Here is a 22476-nt window from a genome sequence, read left to right on the forward strand (position 1 = left end):
CACCCGGGCACGAGCCCCCCTGGGGGGCAGCCGGGGTCGTCCCCGAGCCAGGGGAGGTGCCAGGAGCAGGTACCTAGCACCCAAGGGAGATTTCTCGAGGTGCACCTTCAGGAGCCCTGGCCTCCATCCCCCCACGTGTTTGCTGGGGGTGCACCTGTCTCGGCACCAGCCAAGTGCAGCGCCGCCCCCCCGCCCGCTCAAGGGGCGGTGGGAAAGGGGCTCTCGGCGCTGCACACCCCCCCCCCCCGGGGGGCAGAGCCCAGGGCAGCCTTCGCGCTGCTCTAGCAGCAGCCAGGGGAGCGATTAGGCCCTCCTCGGCCACCGTACCCCAAGCCCGCGCTCTGACCACGCCCAGCGAGGGCGAACTCCGCCTCCGCCCGTTACAGCTTGCGCCTCGCGCGCCCCACGCCTGAGACGCAAGAGCCACGTCAAATCTTCCGCTTCGCCGCTCCCTTAGCAACCGGCACTTCCGGCTCCCTCCGCCAATCCCCGCTCCCGGCCCCGAACGCGGGGGCCAATCCGCGGCGCGGGGGCGTGGCCGAGGGGGAGATGGCGCAGAGGCTCCATCCCCGCGGCCGGGCGCGCTCCGGCGAGCGGAGCCGGCCCCGCGGCTCGAAGCGGGCCCGGCGCGAGGCCCCCGCGGGGGCCGGCTGCCTGCGCGCGTGGACGGAGGAGAACGACGGGCTGGCCGGGGGCTGGCGGGTAGGCGGGGCCGCGGGGCCGGGGCGCGGGGCGGGGGTCGGGACTGGCCGGAGCGAGACCCCCCGGCTCGGCCCGGCCGGCAGCGGGGCTCGGCCGGCGGGAGACCCTGACCGCGGCTTCCCTCCTTGCAGGCCAGCCGCTCCTCGGGCCCGGGCCGCGCGGCGCAGCAGGCGGCGCGGCGCTGCCGACTCGCCTTCGACTCGCTGCTCCGGAAGATCCAAGGTAGGAGGGGGCCCGCCTCGGCCCCCGGTCCCCGCCTCCTGCCCGCGGGCCCCGCGCCGGCCCCGGCCCCCGGTCCCCGCCTCCTGCCCGCGGGCCCCGCGCCGGCCCCGGCCCCCGGTCCCCGCCTCCTGCCCGCGGGCCCCGCGCCGGCCCCGGCCCCCGGTCCCCGCCTCCTGCCCGCGGGCCCCGCCTCCTGCCCGCGGGCCCCGCCTCCTGCCCGCGGGCCCCGCGCCGGCCCCGGCCCCCGGTCCCCGCCTCCTGCCCGCGGGCCCCGCGCCGGCCCCGGCCCCCGGTCCCCGCCTCCTGCCCGCGGGCCCCGCCCCGGCCCCCGGGCCCCGCCTCCTGCCCGCGGGCCACTCGGGACACGGGGCCCCGCCGCTGGGCGCTGCTCAGCCGCTGCCTGCGGGGAGTGGGTGTGGGGAAAGGGGGATGATGTAGTTGGGGTCGGTCTAGATATCGCCCGAGGTCCCTTCCAGCCCTGCTGTCTGATCCTATGAAGGAGCAAGTGGTCCTGGCCGACAGCAGAGCAGGTCACTTTTGGGAATAAGTCCCACTGCTGTCCCGGGGTCCCTGTCCCCCGACAGAGAGAGGGTGTGGAAACCACACCCCATCTCCGGGAGGCCAAGCGACCATTGATGCTCTGCTAGAGTGGCTGACAGGACTCTAATCTCTGTGCTGGAGGACCAAAGCCCCGGACTACCAACCAGTTGGAAGAAAACGGAGGCACAGGCAGACAGCCTGACGCTTCTAGAGGCAGGAGGTAACCTACATCTGGTAAGAGGTAACCTCTTATACCTGCCGGATGCTGGTCCCGTCTATGTGGTTCTAGGGCTGAGGCAGTGTATTGAGAACCAGAGCAGGAAGGCTCAATTGCTGGTGCAGGGCAGCCTGATGAAAGCTTCCATAGGGATTGCTGTTTGACACCCCTCATGTCTCCAGCTAGCCTCTTGTTGCATTGGTCTCTAACTGCAGGGCTGCCGGCTGCTCTCCCCAGCCTCTCGCTGGAGCTTACTGTCCTCTACAACTCCCTGCTTTTTGCGGTTAGTGAGTCGGATGGCCTCGTCGAGGGAGAAGCAGAAAGAATCAACCATGGGCTCATTAGGGGTAAGGAAAATGTCCCATGTGTCTGAGAGGCAAGGTCACTAGGCTGGCTGGAGCAAGGCCAGGGAGTGGTGATGGAGTAAGGAGGGTGATTTCTCTGCGCTCTCAATGTGAATGGCATTGGCAGCTGTCTGAGGCTAGGGGTGAGTGAAGGTGCCAGCTGCAGTGTTCTGCGTGTGATGGAGTCTGGAGACTTGGGGCTTCAAGGGGGAACAGAAAAGCTTACAAGAAACGAAGAGCCCGAGAGAGTAGCACAGGTCACAGTGAAAACAGAAGTGTTACTAATTGACTTACAGTGATTTGGGACTGGGGGAACCTAAGAGAAATGGGCTGAAATTCGGGGAGGGAGACTCTGATAGCGTTCAGGTATGTTCCCTCTTGGCAGACGTGACTGTTTAGCAGGAGTCGGCAAAGCTAATGTGGCGGCTTTGGCTCTGGGCCTGGGATACAACCGAATGTTGATAATGTGAGCGCCCATCATTCCCCAGTGCCTGTGTGGGAGAGCCCTTGTTCCTCTCTCTCCTTTTGGGGTTCTTTTCCTCTCCACCGTAGCAGGTAGAAAGCTCTTCTGTGCCTCTCCTAGAGCTAATGGAGTTTGCACTGCTCCAGGCCGTGTCTAGTCCCTTCCCAAGGCAGGGCCTCTCTTTTGCTAAGGCTCTGTCAGGCTGCTGGAACGGGATCAGGCGCTGAGCAGACTGACCCGTGGTCCTGTGGCTGTTTTCCTCTTCTAGTGCTGGAGGCTTGTGGGGTGTCTGGGCAGGATCTCAGCACAGAGGAGCTCTGGCAGAAAGTGCTGCAGGATGTGACCACAGAAGAGCTGTGCGCACCTCTGCATCGACTAGGTGCTCTGCAGGGAGCGGTATGGCTGGCAGCAAACTGCCTGGGGAGCGTCACTGGTCTCTTCCGGCTCCTGAGTGACACCAAGGTAACACCACATGGCCTCTCCCCGGCGGATCAGTGCTGGGGCAGGGACCTAGCCGCTGGCTGGTATACGGAAGATTTGCTGTACTACACTGTGCCATGGGTCCCTCTCGTCTCATATCCGAGTCAGGTAGTGGCCAGTACCTGATGCTTTAGAGGAAAGCTTAAATCCCAGTCCCCATGTAGCACCTGAGCACTAATGTGATGCTGCCCATACTGGAGGGGAAGGATTCCAGTCTGCCCCTTGCAGGTATCACTTTGCAGCCAGGAGCATGAATCTGGTTACCCATGTCTTTCCTATGAGCTGGCCAGATGCGTATTCCACCCTGTCTGGGACAGTCTCAGACCTGCATGTTGAGATCAGAACCCAGGCACAACTAGTTCATGTGCTGGGGGCTGTTTTCAAACCAAGAGGATCTGAGTTTGATTTCCTGCTGTTACAGTGAGTTCTGAACGGCTGTAGCATACGTTAGAGCAGGGGTCAGCAACCTCTCAGAAGTGGTGCGCCGAGTCTTCATTTATTCACTCTGATTGAAGGTTTTGCGTGTCAGTAATACATTTTAATGTTTTTAGAAGGTCTCTTTCTATAAATCTATAATGTATATCTAAACTATTGTTGTATGTAAAGTAAATAAGGTTTTTAAAATGTTTAAGAAGCTTCATTTAAAATTAAATTAAAATGCAGAGCCCCCCGGACCGGTGGCCAGGACCCGGGCAGTGTGAGTGCCACTGAAAATCAGCTCACGTGCCGCCTTCGGCACACGTGCCATAGTTGCCTACCCCTGCACTAGAGCAATATCTATGCAGGCCTAAATAAATGCCCGCAGGTCTGTGAGAGGGGGCCCGAGTTGGTATAAATATTTGTTATAAAACCATCCAGCATAAAGTGCTGTGTCAACAAAAGACCCAAGCCCATCAATGCACTCCCCATTCAGCATGAATAATTCTCTCACTGGTACTAGAACTTTCTCCTAATGCCCAAAGTGCAGTGAATGCTCTCAAACAGCCCCCTTCTGCTGTGGGCTCTTAACGCCCGACGCAGTGAGATCCCTGGCAGGGTCGCCAAGCAAACTGGAAGGGAAGTTTGTAAGCAGACCTGCAGCTTCTGTAGCGAGTGAGTGCTGACTGTGATTGAGAGGTAACTGTCTCCTGCTGACTGGAAAGGCGACGAGGGCTTTTCTTCCAGCAGAGAGGCTGTCAATAGGGGTGAGCTGGGGAGTCTGGGTATCTCGCGTACACAGGGCTTGTGGAACAAAGGATCTCTCCTCTGGGATTTCTCGTGTTCTGAATGGATTGCATGTGATGCTGGTGTGCTGGGGCAGCCCTGGAAAGCGCACTGAACTCATCTGGGGCAGGGAGGCAGGATACCAGACTAATGGTCGGATCTAGTGCAGCAGGAGGTGGGAAGAAGCTTGCTGCTGCCAGAGCGAGTGTGCGAATCGCTGCAGGAACTAGGCCAGAGGGAGGCTGCGGTGGGGCGTGATCCAGGCACATGGAGCTCGCAGTTGAAAGGCTCAAGAGGCACAATACAGCCCCCCAGACCTGCTCTTTCTCTGGGCCCTGGGATTGGTGCCTCCAGTGCTGAGTAACCCACTGATGTTCTCTCCCCGTGCCTTTCGCAGGGCCCGCTGCCTTCTGCCCACGGGGGTGAGAATGAGCTCCTTGCGCTTCTCAAGGCATGGAGTGTGCCTGTTGAGGGGGACACGTCGCCCCTCGTGGTGCAGAGCACCAAGGACTTGAAAGAGATACTGTGGACCTCAGCTGCCTTCCTGCAAGGTATGGTTAGAGGTGCCTTCTCCACCCCCAGGCGGGGTGCTGCTGCTCCTCCCCTTTCAGTGCCAGCCATCCTCCTGGCCTACTGCCATCCGAGTCTGCCAGCACTGTGCCGTCACCAGCTGGAATTCCCTCAGCCATTCCCTTCCCTGGAGCAACCAGCCTTGCTCCTGAAGGAAACCTGTTTCCTGCTCTTCATGTTCTTATTTGAGTTAGAGTTGCAGAATACAGACGCTCCCCGACTTACGCAAGGCGTTCCGTTCCAGAGGATGTTTACCCGACAATTACGCCAATAAGAACAACAAAAACCCACTCACGGAACTTTTTCCGTAAGTCGGGTTTGCATAACCCGGGGAGCGTCTATAAACGCCAATATCTTAGATGTGCATGTAAATTCCCTACTTCAGTTCCTGGCTCAGTCCTGCCCTGCAGCGTCACAGGGCCCCCAGTCTCTCCCTGTAACCCGTTCCCTGGTTCAGCCCTGCCCTGCAATGTCACGGGGGCCCCCCGTGTTCCCCAGTGGCCTGCTCCCTGGCCCAGCTCTGCCCTGCAGCATCACAGGGCCTCCCCATATGCCTGCCCCTGTGCCTCATTCTTCAGCTGTGCCGGGGATGAGAAAGGGCCCCCATCAGGCAGAAGGCTAGCAGGGGGCTCATGGTGAGTTCAGAATGGGTTACAGTGCACCTGGGAGCCAGCTTTGCAACTTCTTGGTTAAGTTTCACTGAAGTGTGATTGGAGCCCTGTCCGGCCCTGGTCAGGCCTCTTGCTTGGTCCCTGTCCTGACTGTCCTTGGAGCTCCGCAGGAGGTGAGTATCGCACTGCTCACCCTGGGGCAGCCAATTGATGGCAATGCCTCTGTGTGTTAAACAGGTAGGGAGAACTACATGTCCCAGCATGCCACGCTCCACTCTAAGCAGCCAGCTTATTTAATGCTGGGGCCTGTCCTCTCCACTGGCTGCACTTCTGTATGCAGACAGAGGGCAAGCCTCCGCCCGCATAACCCTGGTGTAGAGGGGGATGCAGATGGCTTTCCCTTTGTGTATTCCAAGTCCTAGCAGAGCAGACATAACCGTACTGGGCCCAAGGGCCGAGTTCCAGAGTCGGGCGGGAGGTTTGAGATGGCTAGCGAGGGAGGTAGTCAGTGATGCTGTCTCACATGGCGCTGTATAAAACATGCCAGACTCCCAGCAGAGTCCGTTCCCTGTGGAGCTCTCGGCCAGAGGCCCAGAAGACCCAGCACTGCCCAGGGGTTAGCGTTCTAGCTGGAAAATTCCCAGGTGGCTGTGCCCTCGGGAAGAGAGGGAGAGTGTAGGACAAATGTTAATTGGGAGGCAGTTTCTGGCAGGTGGGGTAGTGCCCAGGCAGGAGGGATGCCTAGCGTGTGAGGGGCTGAATGTGTAAATAGATCACAATAAATGACTGTCCCAAGGCAGGTTCCCGGCCAGTGGCCCAGATGCAGGTGGAGCCTTTGAGTTAGTGACTGAGAAAGGCGCAGGTCTGGAGACCAGAATCAGAATGATCCCACCGAGCTGCAGGCTTCAGCTCTCGCCCCAGCACAGTCCCGGCTGACCCTGCCTGCCTGCTCCCCAGCGGCATCTCGGCTAAGGCTCTGCAGGGGAATATGGATCCTCCTGGGATTGGGACGCCCCTGCCCAGCCTGGCTCTTGGCAATCCTCGTTGCAATGGCAGTGATGTTCCCGTAGCACGTGCATGGTGCTGCGCAGTGTGCTGCAGGGGTCAGGGGAGGTCGCAGTCCCATGGCAATGGCAGGGTATGGTGCAGACGGATATAACGTGGTGTGAGACATGCACTGAGTGGGGAGGGTCGTTGAAGCAGGAATACTGCGTGGGACCAGATGGGGGGAGGGTGCAGGGAGTGCTGGTCACAGTGCCGTTCCAGGCCCGTGGGATAGCGTGAAAGGCAGAGCCTACAGGGGGCGAAAGAGGTGGAGCAGAGTGAACGTTTTGTGTGTGTGTTTCAGGTTTGCAGGGCCTGGAGGCTGGGAATCTCCCCACAGCTCTCTCCCTGCTCCAGGCAGCTGCATCCGGGTTCTGCTCCAAGAGGGTCCTGGCCCAGATCTACACCTGCATCGGCTGCTGCACTCAGCAAATGGTACCTGTCTCCCTCCAGCAGGGGGCAGGGAGGGTACGAGAGCCAGGGTCTCCATCGCCCCAAGGAGAGCCTGCGTGTGGGCTGGCAGAGGCATGGGAGGAGACTGGGTGAACATCTGTTCTGTATACGCGTGCTGCACTGGACGGGGGAGCAGGGTCTCTTGGGCCCCCAGCCTCCTTGGGAAGCTGCTGCCTTAGTTTCCCACAACAAGACTGGCTGCACTAGCCAGTGTCTGCTGCCTCCCGAATACCCCCTGCCCCATGGCAGGGGTGTGAGCACCATGGTGGGGTCGAGCAAGCCCAGGTCAATGGGAGGGGAGCACTGGTGCCCTGCAAGGGCCCAGCACAGAGTGAGTCATCCCAGTGAAAGAGGGGGGGTTGGGAAGAGGGGCTGTGAGGGATGAGGAGCTGTGAATGACCTGGTCGTTGGGCTGGAGTTACTGGAGAACTGCGGATTGATCTAATTTTATAGTGGGCTGTTGGAAAAACAAGCAAGGAAGCAACATAATGGATCTTGATAAGCAACTTCCAAACAAACAAACAATAGGGGAGGCGATTAGAGGACAGTGGCCTACTTCCAGGCCCCAGGGACACAGCTGTTCTGCCAGTGCTGGGCACAGAGAGATCAAGGGAACACAAAACAGATAAAAGTGGGGAGGTGTTAGTTGCGAGGCCTGAGACCCGGGAAGGATGCTTAGAGGTGCATTTACCCTGGTGACATATGACTGATAGGAGCCCATGTGCAAACTGCCCCTTGGGGATTGTGCTGACCCCCGGTACTGTCTGTCTGGGGGATCTGCTCGGGGACACTGACCCAGACCCCAGTGGGGATAAATCTGCCTTGGTGCCCGGGAGAAGGACTGGGGCACTTCTCCAGCAGGGCTTTTCCGGCTCTCAGGTCCAAGTCCGTTCCCTGGTCTCTGATCCCACTGCCCCGGAGGGAAATCCAGTAGTGGTTCCTGTGGAGGACGGATCCTGTACTGACACGGCAGGAAGTGGGATCTGGGGCTTGCCGGGCTGAGGAGTTGGTTTCCTTCGGATCCCCAGAGTGACTGACAGGAGACAGACTGACAAGCAGAACGGCTCAAAGTGACCGAGTCTTGGGTGCTTGCCTGGCCCTCATCACTGCAGAATCGGGTCCCTGCCCCGTGGGTCTCTCACTTCGAAGGACAAACCTGTTCTGGTTCTTCCTGCCCTGGGAGAGCTGCCCGGGGCGGGCTGCTTGTCACTGAGCGGGAAACTGAGGCTGTGCAGTCCAAGGGGTTGGAAGGCAGAGGACGGGGAGGGTCACAGTGGGGCAGGGAGGGAGGTCCACCCCCATAGGGCAGTGTGGAAGCTTACAAAGACCCTGACCCTGAAAAGCGCTGAGCAGCAGTGACATCTGTGGGTGCTGAGCCAGGGGCAGCAGTGGGGCTGGAGGTGAGGGCAGAGTGGAGGAGATGGGATGTGACTTTGGAGAGTCTGGTGCTTACTGCCCCATATCCATCCCGGAGAGCAATCGCTGTTCTTGGGGGGTGCAAGAACTGGGTCCTCAGCATGCCGTCTGGCCTGGGACATGTCCCGATCTGCAGAGGGGTGTGCGGCAAAGGGAGTGGCATGGGTGGGGGAGGCGTGGCCACAGCAGGGATGTGGTCTAGAAACGAGAGTGCCAGATGGTTGGGCTTGGGTTTCCAGCCCCAGGAGGTGCCCCCAGCTGGGCAGTGGGAGGGGTGCAGGTTAGCCAGCACTGAGACCCTCTCCCACCGCTCCATGCCCATAGTGGCTGCTCCGATTCCGCTCCCCCAGGCTTTGGGGGCAGAACGACCTGCTCGGGCAGCGTCAGGTTCCCTGGAACGCTGTTTTCCAGGCGATGTTCCAGCCGTGTCAGCAGTGACTGATTCTGCTGCGTGTGATTCTCCCGCCCCCAGGGCAAGCCTCAGACTGCTCTTCAGCACTTGAAGCGGGCGCTGCAGGTGGATTTCCAGTGCCTCTCTGCCCTGTCCCAGGCGGCGCTGGTGTACCGCCAGCTGGGGGAGACGGACGCGGAGTTGGAAGCCCTGGCTCTGCTCTACAAGGTTTGTCTCTTCCCAAGGGGAAGCATCACGACCCAGGGGGCTGCATTGCTGTCTCTGGTCCAGCTGTGCCTGTGCAGAGCCTCCTGCCCCCCCCCCCCCTCCAACATGCGGGGGGGCGGGGTCAGTCTGGCCACTCAGAGCCCAGTGGTGGCTGCTGGTACATCTCCCCAAGTGTATGAACTAGGAAGCGGATTGGAGGAGGTGACAGTTCCGTGCCCAGTGAGCACTGCTTTCAGTGACAGGCGTGTGGTGGTGAGGGGCACGTGTAGCACGGGGGGCTCACTGGGCATGTAGTAGACAGTTAATTTTCCTGCTCCTGGTTTGTAATGAAGTGCCAATGTGGGACTGAAGACAGATTTCCCGAGCTCCTGACAACATGGGACAGGGCTGACCAGGCCCACCGCCCTTCTGAGGGGAGAAACTGTCCCATGCTGCTCTGGGAGCACTGATCTTTATTCTCTCTGCTCTGAGTGGCTATTAGAGATCCCCCAACGCAGGAGTTTGCCTGTGTCCTCTCCACACTGAGGCCTTGCCTCTGTTCTCCACCCCAGAGGTGACTGCGTTTCAGTGGGTGGGAGATTGAGAGGCCCTCTAGGGGATGGTGCCGGAGCAGTGAGCGATCTAGACTGGCTGGACCGGGATATCTGTAGGTGAACTGACTCCTCCCCCTCCCGCCCCCCCCGCAGGCTCTGGAGACCCCCGCTCAGGAGGCTGTCTCCATCGATCCTTGCTTTCTAATCCGAACGGAGCTCCTTGTTCACACCCCGGCCCTGGCATCCCTGTTCAGCCGCAGCCACCCGTCGGAAGTGAAGTACCTGCTGGCGCAGCGATGCCTCCAGGCTGGCAGGTAAAGCGCTCCCCACCCCCTGCTCTCCTGGGACCCTCCCTTCTCTGGGCGCCCAGGTAAACCCCTGTTCAGCATCGCCCTTGTGTCTGGGTGGTGATGGAGCAGCAGTTACCCCCCTGCAGGCTCCGCCCTCCTCGCGGGGCCCAGCACCACTGGCTAGAGTCAAGCGGGAGGCTGCTTGCACAGCTCTGCTGGCACTCGTCAGCCCTGGGCCTCTGGCTGCTGCTCTCGGGGTCGTCCCTGTCCCCCAAGGGCCAGGCTGCTCCCTGGCTGCCGGAGGTCCCTCCTGACGTCGCTCTCTGTCGCAGGGTGGGTGAGGCAGTGGAGCATTACCTGGACCTTCTGGCTCTGCTGCAGGAGGGGCCGCAGCACCAGGTAAGCCCCTTGGGAAGGAATCCACGTGGTGTGTTGGGGTGACTGGGTCCCGTCCTCGGACGCCCTGGGATTCGGCAGGGCAGCTCCCTGCATCCCTCCAGCTAGCGGCTCCTCTGCGTGCCCGGAGTCTCTGCAGGGACTGAGCCCCCAGCTCTCCCTGGAGGGTACCCTGAGCCGCAGAGCACGAGGGGGCAGAGTCAAGGCTAACGGCCTGGCCTGGGGTTCGAGAGGCGGTGTGGAATGGATGCGGGGGGGAGCTCACCCACACAGTACATGGGCCCCGCCCCCGCGTTTTCAAACTGGACTCTGAATTTGGGTGTCGTGAGACACCAAGAGGCTGCACGCCCGCCCTGCAGCTGTGAGCGCTTCCGGTCAGGCCGAGGTGCGCACTGCGAGAGAGCTCCGGGGAGGGCTGGCCTAGAGCTGTGTGAACGGGAGAGCTGCCCCTTCTGTGCTGGGGCCCCATGTCTCCGCTGGCTTCGGGAGCCCCTGCCCGGGGCCCATTGGAGCCTGTGACACTTGCTCCTCACTCGGCCTGTGGAGTGGCCGCTGCTGAGCCCTGCGAGGTGCCCCCAAGTGCTGGTTGGTGCACGCTGCCCCCAGTCCCCTAGGTGGTGCTGAGGGTGACGCGGTTGCTCTCGCTGCCCAGGTGCCCCTGCACGGCAGGTCAGCTCTGCCCAGGATCCCGGAGGTGTTCCTGGAAGCTGCGTCCGCCCTCGAGCAGCTCGGGAGGTACCAGGACGCCATAGCTGTGTGTGAGGAGATCATCAGTCGAACGGATGACCTGATCCCAGAGACGCTGCGGATCGAATTGGACTCCGGTGCTGGAGGGGAGGCACCAGGGAGGGCAGGCTCCCCTTCACCTGGCATCCCGCCTCAGCAGAGAGAGAGCCTGCGCTGCATCGTGTGGAGGGCAGCTGCGTATCTGCACCAGGGCCGGGCTTGGGCCAGGCTGGGGGAGAGCAAGGAAGCCATAACACGGTTTACCAGGTGACTCCATCTGCCGCGGAGGGGAGCTGTGGGGCCATTTGCGGAGTGGTGGGTGCGGGGGCCCCCCGTGCAGTGGCTCTGGGGCAGCATAGAGCTCAGCGGTGTTGGCTGTGGCACACTCATGATGGGCTGGGCTGACCCATGACTTTGATGTGACCTCCCCTACCGGGAAATGGCACAGAAATGACTTTGACCTTTCCCCTGCAGGTGCCTTAATGTCCTCCTGAGAGTCCAGCTCGTGAGCGCAGGTACGGTACAGCCCAGCCCGCCCGCTGCGGTTCCTGCGTGGGAGGGACCAGCCTGGGGGCTGGCTAGTGCCTGGCCGGGGCTCTGAACCTGGAAAGCGCCATGGTAACGCTCAGTAGCAATAGGGGGATTAAACAAGGCTCCATGCCCAGCAGGAAAGCACCTGTCTCCTTGCCCTGAGCCATGATCCGCTCTGGAGCATCGGCAGGGACTGGTGGGTGGGATGGGGGAAGCTCAGCTCTGCTCTTTGCCTGCGTTCTCCCACCACCCGCTAATGACAGTCAACAGCTGTGGCTTGAGGAGACATGAGGAGAGTCCGGGTTCCAGGGAACGGATTTGGGTTAGGTCTTTAAGTGCCTTTTCCTGGAGAATTAGCCCGGTTATGAGATAATTGTGGCTGGTCCTTATCTGCCTCCATCCCTGTAAGATCGGTGCGGGGAAGGGATCTTCAGTCAGGCTGATTGAAACACTTAATGACGTTCATTCGGAAGGCTAACGAGCAGCTTTTGCTGTTCATTCAGCTCTCCTCCCTCTTCAGCGAAGGGTAGGGGGAGCGCCCAGCCCACCTCTCAGGGGTCTTCAAGGACAACTCCAGGCAAACGTCAGACTTGTCATTCCCCATAGAGCCTAGGTGCAAACCAGCAGGTAGCTTCTCCCCCGGCAGAGTCTCTTTACACACCAGGAGGAATCCCAAGAGCCCAAGCCACGTTTTTCCCTCTGCTGGCCACTGTTAAGCCACTGCTGATCCTGCCCAGGAAGCGGCTTTGGACCCTTCCCTGCCTTTGCCCTGCGGCGTCTCCTGGGCCTCTTCCCTTCAGGGAGGTCCCCTGCACAGGCTCTTAGACAGGCCGCCCTGTGACCCCAGCCTGCACACCGGAAGCCGTTTTGCTGCACTGTGTTCAGCTGGGAGCCAGTGCTGCCCTCCCAGCAGAGCTCTCAAAGGGGTGGGGGAGTTGGAAATATCCCCAGGCCAGCGCTGCCAGCCTGGGGATATGGGGAGCGCTGCCCAGCGGACAACACAGCCACGTGTGGGGTGTTCTTTCCATGCCAGCCAGCATCCAGAGCGGTGAGGAGATGGCAGAGGCCCTGCCAGAGGCAAAGGTGCTCCAGAAGATCAGGTTGCTGGCTCTCCTCGGACGAGGCTCCCAGTTCCAGGAGTTGGGTCGGGACAAAGAAGCTTTGATGAATTTCCAGCACAGTCTGCAAGTTTGCCCAGGTACCAGAGGCTCGTATTGCTGGGGGCGGGGTGTAGCCTGTGGCCTGCTCTGACTTCCTGGCGCATGGGCCCAGGAAGCTAAGCCAATAAGCCCTGGAGCCTGCTAGGTTATGGTGACGCTCTCCCACAATCCCCTGGATTCCCTCCCAGCTGCAGTGCCATTCAGCAAGGCCGCCTCTAACCCGGTCAGACCAGGCCTGGCTGAATACACCCGAGTGCCTTTGGTTTCCATGGCAAACTCCGGCCTGGTGAAAGGTGCTGGCCTCTCAGCCCTGGGGGGGATTTTGGGCCAGTGACCCGTCTGGGAAAGGCTCCCTGTCCCGTAGCTGTGCCGCTCCTGGCTCGCAGCCTCCTGGATGGTTCAGAAACCCCCACCGAACTCCCCCTAATCTGCACAGTTCCCGCTGTTGGCTGAGGCCCCTCTGTGTCTTGCAGGTGACCCTGCTGCCACCTCTCACCTGCTGCGAGCTCTGTGGAAGCTGAACCGAAGGCAGGAGGCTGCTGCTCTCTGGCAGAAGTTGCACGCGGACGCCGCCCCGGCAGACGGGCAGCAGGAAGCACCGGGGAGGTGTGTAAGGTGCTTGGTGGCTGCGGCTATTGCCAGGCCTAGGCGCTAGCCCCAGAGCTGCCGGGTTGAGGTAACCGAAGCGCTCTGCGCTGGGTGGCTCTAGGGGCTTGCCCGGCTCTGCACCTCAGCGCCTGTCTGGGCCGCTCCTGCACACGAGTCCTCTACCCTTCCGGGGCGCAGGAGGTGGGTGCAGAGCTGAGCCCGCTGCACAGCCTCTGGGGCGGTCGTTTCCCAGCGAGACCCCTGCAGCCCATCCACCTGCCGTGTTCAGCTCTGACTTCTAGCAACGCCCACACGGGCGGCTCCGGGCCATCGATCCCAGGGTGTGCCACTGGCCTCCATTGTTACTGCCCAGCGAACCCCTCCCCTGAGAGCCCAGAGCAGCAGCTTGTTAGCCTGGGACTGACACCTGGGAACTGGCTGGCTCGAAGGGAGTTTGAGGGCCAGGTCAGGGCGGATTTCCTGCAGCAGAGCATGGAGTGAGCCACAAGTCTTCCTGATCCCCATGGGACCCACCTCCACTCTGGGCTGGCATGGGATCTGCTGCTTTCATGTCTTTTTGCCCTGTTGGGCTTGAAGTCAGCAGGCAGATTTCAGGAGGGCATGTCTATGGGCAGAGAGGAGGGAGCTGGCATGGAGCCCATAGGTGGGAAAGAGGGTCAATCCCCAGGTGGGAGGGTCCAGCAGGGCATGGGATTCTTTGTGGAACAGGGAGTGGGGTCTGACAGCCAAAACCGCAGTCCTGTCCCTGCTGGGACCCTGAGACCAGCTTCCTTTCAAGCCGGATCCCAGTGATTTCAGATCCAGTTCTGCTGCCCGCTGTTCGAAAAGGAGCTTGGTAAATTGTAGCAGGATGAGAGAAAAGCCCCGAGGATGGTTAAAGGGTTGACTCAGGGATCTCAGTCCGCTTAGCTTTACAAGGGGAAGGCTCTGGGGTGACTGGATCAGTCTATAAGTACCTATCCGGGGAGCAAATCTGTAATACTGGGCTCTTCAGTCTTGCAGCGAGAGGTCTAACACGGTCCGATGGCTGGTCGTTGAAGCTAGACACGATCAGACTGAAAAGCGGTCCCTTATTTCTAACAGTGGGGGACATTCTCCCTGGAGCAATTTACCAAGGGGTGGGGGATTCCCCATCACTGACACTTTTTAAATCAAGATGGGATGTTTCATTAAAAGCTTGGCTCTAGGAATTATCTGGAGGAAGCTCTACAGGAGGTCAGACTAGATCATAGTGGTTTCTTCTGGCCTTGGAATCTGTGAATCGTGTGAATAACACCCCCTATTTCCCTCTTCCACCCTCAGGAATTTCCCCGGCCTGTACAGCCGTGTCTTCACTGGGAAAAGGGCTGTTTTTACCGGGTGTTAAGATGCTACTGTTGACAGTCCGAGTTGTAATTCTAACCTGTTGCTGGGGGTGAACCCTACGCTGCCTGGTGTGGTTCATCTCCACCCACTAGCACAAGCTAAAACGATGGCTGCCTTGTCTGCGCTAGGATGTTAACATGTTATAAACACCTTTATTCTAGTGTGGCCGTGGCCTGTGTCGCCAGCCCTGGGTGGAGAGGATGGAGTATGTGGTGAGGCCAGAATTACCCCTTGCCCCAGGGCTGCTGTCTGAGCTGAAGCAGCTCCTGCCCTGGGACTAAGGAGCTTGGACAGAGTGGTGTGGGATGAACCTGCTGCTAGGAATTCTCTCCTGCCCGTGCCCGTCTCCAGAGGCAGCTCAAACTGGAATGCTGCTGTGGGTCGGTTACAGCGTCTGTCTGCGATCCCAGCTGTTGTCACTCTCCCGCCAACTGTCCTTTCTTACGGTACCCAAATAGGCCTTGCTCCCTAACCGGTCCCCTGGTCTCTTTCAGGCCCTACCCGTTGTACCTGGTGTCGTGTCTAAAGCAGGTGAACCTCCCACACGACGAGTCTCTTGCTAGGAGTCTGCAGGACTATCTGAGGACCAGTGGCCAGGATCCTTAGAGCCATCCCCGTCTCCCTCTCCACAGTCACGCAACTGCTAAAATCTCCTTCCCTGCAGAGGGCAGCAGGACGGCATTATGCTCTGATGGCTTTCCCAGGACTCTGACTTGCCCTTGGGCAGAAGAACTCTTCCTAGCAAGGCACCAAAGCACAATGACGCTATTTTTTTGGTAATAAAAAGGACGCAGGAGTCGGCCACGCCCCACTGTGTTCGGCTTATGCACACTCCTCTAAACCTCTCCTGGACTGTCTACGTTAAGAGTGAAGCATTGTGTGCTGCAGGGCGCTTGCCCGGGCGCTGTCGGGAATGGCCTGAGCCTCCTGCCTCCATGTCCCCTCGCCGTGGAGAGTGGGGCTGCCTGCGTGCTGGATCCGTTGGGCCATGCCTACCGTAGGAGCCCAGGTGTGTGTTTTAACACGTTATCACCTAGTGTCGACAGGGCAAGCTGGAGTTCTAACCCCTGGTCCCTGCTGACCTGGCGCCGGAGCCAGCACTAAACGTGGGCGTTCCTGGTACCGAGCTCCCCCTGCCTTTCTGTCTGAGCCGCAGCAGCTTCCCCCACCTACGCTGCACCCAGGGGCTGCAGGGGGGAGCAGCTTAGAAATGTCTCAGCGGAGAGAGGCAGGGCAGGGTACGCGTGTTCTCTTCAGTGAATGTCACAACGGACCAGGGAGGCCACGGCTGTGCTGGCTGGATTGTCAGGCCAGGGCAGCAGGGGGCCTGCTCAGGTATGGCTCTGCATCGGCACATGCCGGGCCTGGGCTGTGGGGAGAAGAGGGATCAGACCTAGCTGCCCTGGGGAGCTCTAAGCGGGGGTGGGGAAGGGTCTGGCATGGAGGAGAGGATCGGCTCCATGTGTAATCACAAGGCAGATGCGCTGGGAACTGCAGGGCTCTCTCTGCTTGGTGGGCTGATCTCCAGTGTTGGGCAGGAGCTCTCCCTGGGGCCGGCCATACAGGGTTTGTGTGGGGAGCTGCGGAGGGGATCTTTGCGCGGTGGGTTGGGAAGGCACAGGGCTGGGGGAGGGTGCCCCTAGCTGCAGGGTCCGAGTCTCCTGAGTCGGGGTCTCTGGGAGAGGGTGTGCAGCCTGTCCAATCAGGAGGGAAGTGCATAGGCTCCTAGCCAACCAAAGTCAGGTGCTGCAGCTTCATGACCCCCTGTGGTGTGAGGGGGGCAGGGGTGTGACCATGGAGTGGGGGCTTGTCTGGCTGGCCAGTCTGCCGCAAGCATGGGCCTGGGGCACGGTTGTGAGAAGCAATGGCAGTGGGCCGCTGATTGAGCCTCTAAGGAAGGGGGCGACACCCCCAGGGAGAGAGCTAGGGGGCAGGGCCTGCCCTGGGGGGGGACGCTTCATAGAGTGAGGGAGTTGAGACACCCCCTCCCCCCAAGCAAGGGACCCTCCTAGATTGAGGTGCCTCTGGGTCATATTCCCCCTCATGCGTGTAGGGTGAGACTGACTGGGGAGATTCACCCCCCCCAACACACACACAGGTCTCTGGGGCTAGTCCCCAATGTGCCCCTGTTTTTTCAACTTTGTCTTTTCTAATGTATAAGTGAGTAATATTTCTCGCGTTTTTAAGGAAAAAGACACAAGCTCCAGTAGTTGTAAGTGTTCTCCTGTAAACGTTTTGCTTCTCTACCAAAGAAAAATAGAGAGAGGGACAGGGAAGTAATGAATCAGTTCATTAATCTGAAGAGAACAAACCTATAGAAGGCTAAAACTGACACCCTGAATAACTGATAGAACCAGCAACTGTCTAATCAACGAGAACTGCTGTCGAGTTCAGTCAGTTCACCCCTGAAATGGAACTGAAAGGCGGTGGGAGGAAATGGTTTTTCCCAAAGCGTAATTAGCCTGCGGAACTCTCTGCCACAGGCAGTCAGCAAGGTTCAGAACTTGGTAAGCTTCAAGGAGCGATGGTGCGGAGCAGGCAGGCGCTCAGTTCCCAAGGCCTCATCCCGTGCTACAGGGAAAGCTGGGGCTTGGCCTTAGGAGAGGGCAGCTCAGGGTCGACTCTGCAGGGATCAGAGCCTGTGGGGGGCTGCAAACCTGCAGCTTGGCTCGCTGAGCCCCTCCCAGCTTGGCTGGCCCCCCAGTCTCATTCCTCTCCCCAGGGGCTGGGTGGCTCCAGTGCTTGCTATGGCAGGGAGGTGAACAATGGAGGATGCTGGGGGTTCTCCCTGCACAGATGGGGGGGCTCTGGGGGGAGGGCACGGTGTCCCTGTCTGCGTAGGGCTTTTATAGGTTCCAAGACCAAAAGGGACCTCTGTGGCCACCTGGTCTGACCTCCTGTATAACAGAAGCCCCTTGGACTGCCATGAATTAGTTAATTGCTGTTTGAACTAGAGCAGATCTGTTAGGGAAACCTCCCAGCTTGATTTGAAAATGGTCAGTGGTGGAGAATCTGCCACGCCCCTGGGTAAACTGCTCCTGGGGTTAATTACCGGCACTGTTAAAATTTTACACTTTATTCCCAGTCTGAATCTGTCGAAGCAGCACATGTGCACAGGCCGGGCACTCCCGCCTTAGGTGTCCTTTCTCTGGCCTGCTCTGCTCTCCCTAGGGCCACGCTCCCTCTCCCCCTCAGGGGCTGGGATCTGCCTGGGGAGCCTTCCTGCTGCAGCAGGGGGCTCGGGCAGTGCTGAACAGCTCCTCCAGGCCCGCGGCGAGCCAGCATGGCCACGGGGTGCTGACTCCAGCTGATGCGATGGGGGCGGTGTGGGCTGGGCCTGGGCTGCACAGCATCTGCTTCTCCGCTGTGCACATGCTGCCCCCATGGGAAGGGAAACAGGCTGATCCAGTGCTCACCCGCCCATGCTGATCGGTTACTGGAGGGCTCCATGACCATCCCTGTCCCCAGCCGGCAGGGCCTGAATTTGACTAGTGCCAACAGAGAGCCGAGCAGGGCCTGGCCGACTGTTCTGGAACAGTGGCGGGTAGATGAAATAGCTCAGCACCCGGGTTGCTGTTAGGACGGCTCGTTCCCCTGGTTGCCCGCCTGCATTGTTGGCATAGAGGCTGATGGTTTTGTTGCACAGGGGAAGGGTTTAACCTGGCACTTGGCTGGTGCAATAGTAGATCAGCATTAATCTCCTTTGTGCTCTTATAGGGGGGTTAACACGACAGGAGCTTTTAAAGCCCGTGTCATTGATGGCGTGGGGTTGCCCAGCGTGGGGCCCGTGGCATGTGTGTTGGACGCGCCACTGCTCTGATGGCGTGGGACGCCTGTGCGTGTCAGGACTGGGAGCTGAAGGGAGATACCACTAGGCTGTAGCACCCAGCGGCTCCAGTCAGAGTCAGGAGCTCCTCATGCTGGGCACTGCCCAAAGACGGAGGCAGACACGGCCCTGAAGAGGGGACAGTGGGAGGAGAGAATGTGGGCTGTGCCGATGTTTGATGAGATTATGCGTGGGGCTGTGCTGGGTGTAGATGGTAACAGCCGGATCCGGGGAGGTTCCAGTTAGCTGTACACGGGCGTGAGGCAGGGCCAGCGCCGCTGGGGTGGATTTTGAGAGTCCACACCAGCTGTATGGTAGCATCAAACGTTGCTCTGAGCTGGCATGGGCACATGTGGACTTTGCTGCCCTCTCCTGACCACATGGCGGAATGTCAGCGCAGCGTCCACAGCCCAGGGCACAGACTGCAGCAGGCGGCCAGGGACCTGGGTGCTTGTTTATATCCCATTAGCTGAGAGCCTCTGCCCTATGATCCGGGTTCCAGCTGGTCCTGTGCCCGCACAAGAGCCGACCCAACAGCTCCTGTGCCTGCCTGTGCCTTTGGGTGGGACAGCCCTCTGGCTCCAGGATGATGTGCTTCTGCTGCTCTGCCCTGGGAAGGGAGTGACAGCAGCCCCTGAGCATCGTTGATTTCTGCCCATGCCCAGAGCTGTGCTATGTGTCTCCCAAAATACAGGCTAGGAGCTGACACCCTAAAGGGGCTTGAAGCGGCGGGGCGGGGGAGTGATGCCAGCGGGATGGAGAGAGCCAGGGGGTGCGGTCTGGCTTTGTGACTGAACGGATGGCTCAGCTGGGGAATTCCCTGTTGGCATGGCAGCAGATACGAGCATTAAGGGTGCTCCTGCCATGGGGGGGGGGGGGACACCGGCAGATCAGCCCAACCCTCTCCATGCTACTCCTGGCCAGCAACGTCCCTGGCCAATGTCACTTTTCGCCCTGCCGCTGGCAGGCTTCAGTCACTGGTGATGTCAGTGACGCTCCCTGTGCCCTGGCTCGGGGAGTTGCCATCACAAAGGCAGAGTGACTGTGTTTCCCGGGAGTGGGGTTGACAGAATCAGCATTTGTTAGCTCCAGGAAAAGCACAGTGTACACTGCACGTTGGCTGGCACAGCTCCCCTGCCCCAGGTGTGATCCGGCCCAACAGCGCTGTGCTGGCAAAGGACGCTAGCGCCAGTGCCGTTGTACTGGCCGTACTGCACTCTTGTCGGGTTTAAGTTACATCCGCACTCACGTGCTCCGCTGGACTAGTAACCCAGCATAGCCACACTGGCACAGCGCTCCACATCTGGTGGAGATCTGGTCTAAGAGTGAACATGGCAGAACATGCCGTTCAGAACAGACAGCTCATTGGATCAGTCTCCCCATCATTGGCATTGATCCATTTCCTCTCCTCCCAAAAGGAAGGGCCCTCCTCCTGCCAGAATCACTGTAATGCAGTGCTAAACTGTATTATCCTGTTCAGCCACTGGGGCGGGGTGCTGAGAGCCATAAACTGTAAACCCTGTCTATAATGGAAACCCCTGCAAGCCAGGGGTGCTGCAGCACCCCCCGCCCCCCTTGTTCCAGCACCTAGGCACTAGGGCATGCGGTGTGCAGCATACCCTACTTAAGCTCCCAACGCCTGTTACCCCGGAATTGAGGGGTGTGTTACCCCAGAACTTGATCAAGCTAATTGCAGCCATATTGTGTGCATTCAGCCACCCTGAATTAATAAAATGGAACGCCACTTCGTTAAGAGGTAATTTGGACGAGCAGGGCTTCTGGAGGCAAGGTCAAATGCTAGCTGCAGGCTTGCAGTTTCTGCTAATCAGAATCGGAGGCGGGGAGAAAAGAATCAAGAAACTATGAGACTGAAAGAAAATAAATGGATGGAGACCTTGAGTTTGGGTGCCCTTAATATAAAAGCTTATTATAGCTAAGATTGTTAGGAATGTTGTGTTGATAAGTAGTTGAGTGAAGTTAGGAGAAGTGATGGCCCAGTAGGGGGTCACTATGAGCTATATGTTTTGTAAAAATTAGTTACAAAAAGACTAGATAATAGAGTGGCGGGGAAGTGACAGGCCATCGCTGACCTGCTAATTACTTGATACCATCTCAGATTTTAGGTAATTATTTGGGATGTTCTAAACCTATTGCTTATGTCTGTGTGTGCTTAAATCTAATAAATAGTAGTTTTAGATAAGAGCACGCTTACTTGTATTCATATTTCATCAGCCGAAAGCACTGTGTTCCCATTGATTTATTCCTGATACCGTCTGGAGTGAAACAGTTAAGTTACCACTGCTTGGGTTCTGAAAACCTTGGGTAACACACCCATTGTTAGCAGCGCATTAAAGTGCGCACATCTCTGGTATATCTCTCAGGGGAGGACGTGCTGTAGACAGTCCATGTCTGGTACAAGAGCCTGACCTGCCAGTAGCAACCCCGCAAACTATCATGTACAAGGTGTACACGACATGGTGTCAGAAGTAAATTAGGGCCAGATGAGAACAGAAAGAGAGAGAACAAAGGTTGCAGGATCTCATCAACATACCACACTTCAGTGTCCCAGAGAACTTCACCTCTGATAGGCCTTCAGAATGGACGGTCTGGAAGCAGTATTTTGCAAGATTTTGCATTGCTACAAAACTCCCTAAAGAAACTGGAGATATTCAGGTATCTTCTTTAACTTATGGTATGGGGATGCAGGCAGACCGTATCTTTATCTTTACTGAAGACAGTCACAAAGATGACTATGAAAGAGTTTTGGCTATGTTTGATGCATGCTTAATACTTCAGAGAAATGTGGTTTACGAAAGAGCATGTTTTCACCTGGGAATTCAAGAACCAAGAGAAAATGTTGAATGTTTTATAAGAGTTCTGTGTCCATTGGCTGAAAACTATGATTTTGGGGACTGCAAAACATGAAAATATGAGAGACAGGCTGGGTTATTGGGTTAACAGACAAGAACCTCTCGCAGCAGCTGTGATTAAAGACCGTTAAATCTACCCACACTATACAGATAGCAAAGCCGTCTGAACTAGTCAAACAGCAGAACAAAAGGCAGGAGGCAACATGAAAAACTTGAAACTAGTTTAGAAGCTGTAAACATATCCAGCATGAGGACTAGAAGTCATTACCATAAAATCCCTGAGGATGTGAAGACATTCCAAGCAAACTACCAAGCCTTTCAGAATAAATATACAAGATATGGAAAAATACATAGCCCAGTAGATGTATGTTTAGCCAGAGGCATATGGTGTAATAAATGCACAAAATATGGACATTTTGCAGCTGTTTACTGCACCAAGGCAGTGAGGGAGGTGACTAATATTACAGACAATCAAGAGCCATTTTTTCTGGGATCTATCACATATGATAACACAGAGCCTGCCTGGAGAGTGAAGTTAAATATTCAGGGCAAGACTAATGACTTCAAAATTTACTTAGGAGAAGATGTAAGTCCCTTCTGAGATGATAGTTACAATCACCTTCAACCCCTCCCAAGGCTGAAATCACCTGACCCAGCTCTGACTAGCCTTGGAGGTATTCTGAACTGCATAAGAACTTAAGAACGGCCGTGCTGGGTCAGACCAAGAGTCCATCTAGCCCAGTATCCTGTCTTCCAACAGTGGCCAATGCCAGGTGCCCCAGAGGGAATGAACAGGGAATCATCAAGTGATCCATTCCCTGTTGCCCATTCCCAGCTTCTGGCAAACAAAGGTTAGGGATACCATCCCTACCCATCATGGCTAATAGCCATTGATGGACCTATCCTCCATGAATTTATCTAGTTCTTTTTTAAACCCTGTTATAGTCTTGGCCTTCACAACATCCTCTGGCAGAGTTCCACAGGTTGACTGTGTGTTGTGTGAAGAAATACTTCCTTTTGTTTGTTTTAAACCTGCTGCCTATTAATTTCATTTGGCGACCCCTAGTTCTTGTATTATGAGAAGGAGTAAATAACACTTCCTTATTTACTTTCTGCACACCAGTCATGATTTTATAGACCTCTATCATATCCCCCCTTAGTCGTCTCTTTTCCAAGCTGAAAAGTCCCAGTCTTATTAATCACTCCTCATACGGAAGCCGTTCCATACCCCTAATCATTTTTGTTGCCCTTTTCTGAACCTTTTCCAATTCCAATATATCTTTTTT

At 57.9% G+C, this 22476-nt stretch overlaps 1 protein-coding gene across 1 annotated transcript; it reads left to right on the forward strand.

The window, feature by feature from the left end:
- Positions 1-345: 345 nt before the first annotated feature.
- FANCG (FA complementation group G) lies at positions 346-20520 on the forward strand. Its single transcript, XM_065598621.1, has 14 exons — positions 346-702; positions 834-924; positions 1897-2028; positions 2757-2950; positions 4569-4722; positions 6701-6831; positions 8738-8884; positions 9571-9731; positions 10040-10106; positions 10756-11096; positions 11304-11344; positions 12394-12558; positions 12994-13126; positions 14989-20520. The coding sequence occupies exons 1-14, from the start codon at positions 550-552 to the stop codon at positions 15098-15100; spliced, it is 2022 nt and encodes a 673-aa protein (XP_065454693.1). The 5' UTR covers positions 346-549; the 3' UTR covers positions 15101-20520.
- The last annotated feature ends 1956 nt before the right edge of the window (positions 20521-22476 follow it).

This window comes from Chrysemys picta, chromosome 6 (assembly GCF_011386835.1).
Source record: "Chrysemys picta bellii isolate R12L10 chromosome 6, ASM1138683v2, whole genome shotgun sequence".
Lineage (NCBI taxonomy): Eukaryota > Metazoa > Chordata > Testudines > Emydidae > Chrysemys > Chrysemys picta.

Excerpts from the sequence above, each read along its gene's own strand:
- FANCG (XM_065598621.1), top strand. The coding sequence starts at position 550 with ATGGCGCAGAGGCTCCATCCCCGCGGCCGGGCGCGCTCCGGCGAGCGG. Across the intron at positions 2,029-2,756 it reads CAACCATGGGCTCATTAGGG|TGCTGGAGGCTTGTGGGGTG; the intron begins GTAAGGAAAATG and ends TTCCTCTTCTAG. Across the intron at positions 13,127-14,988 it reads CAGCAGGAAGCACCGGGGAG|GCCCTACCCGTTGTACCTGG; the intron begins GTGTGTAAGGTG and ends GGTCTCTTTCAG.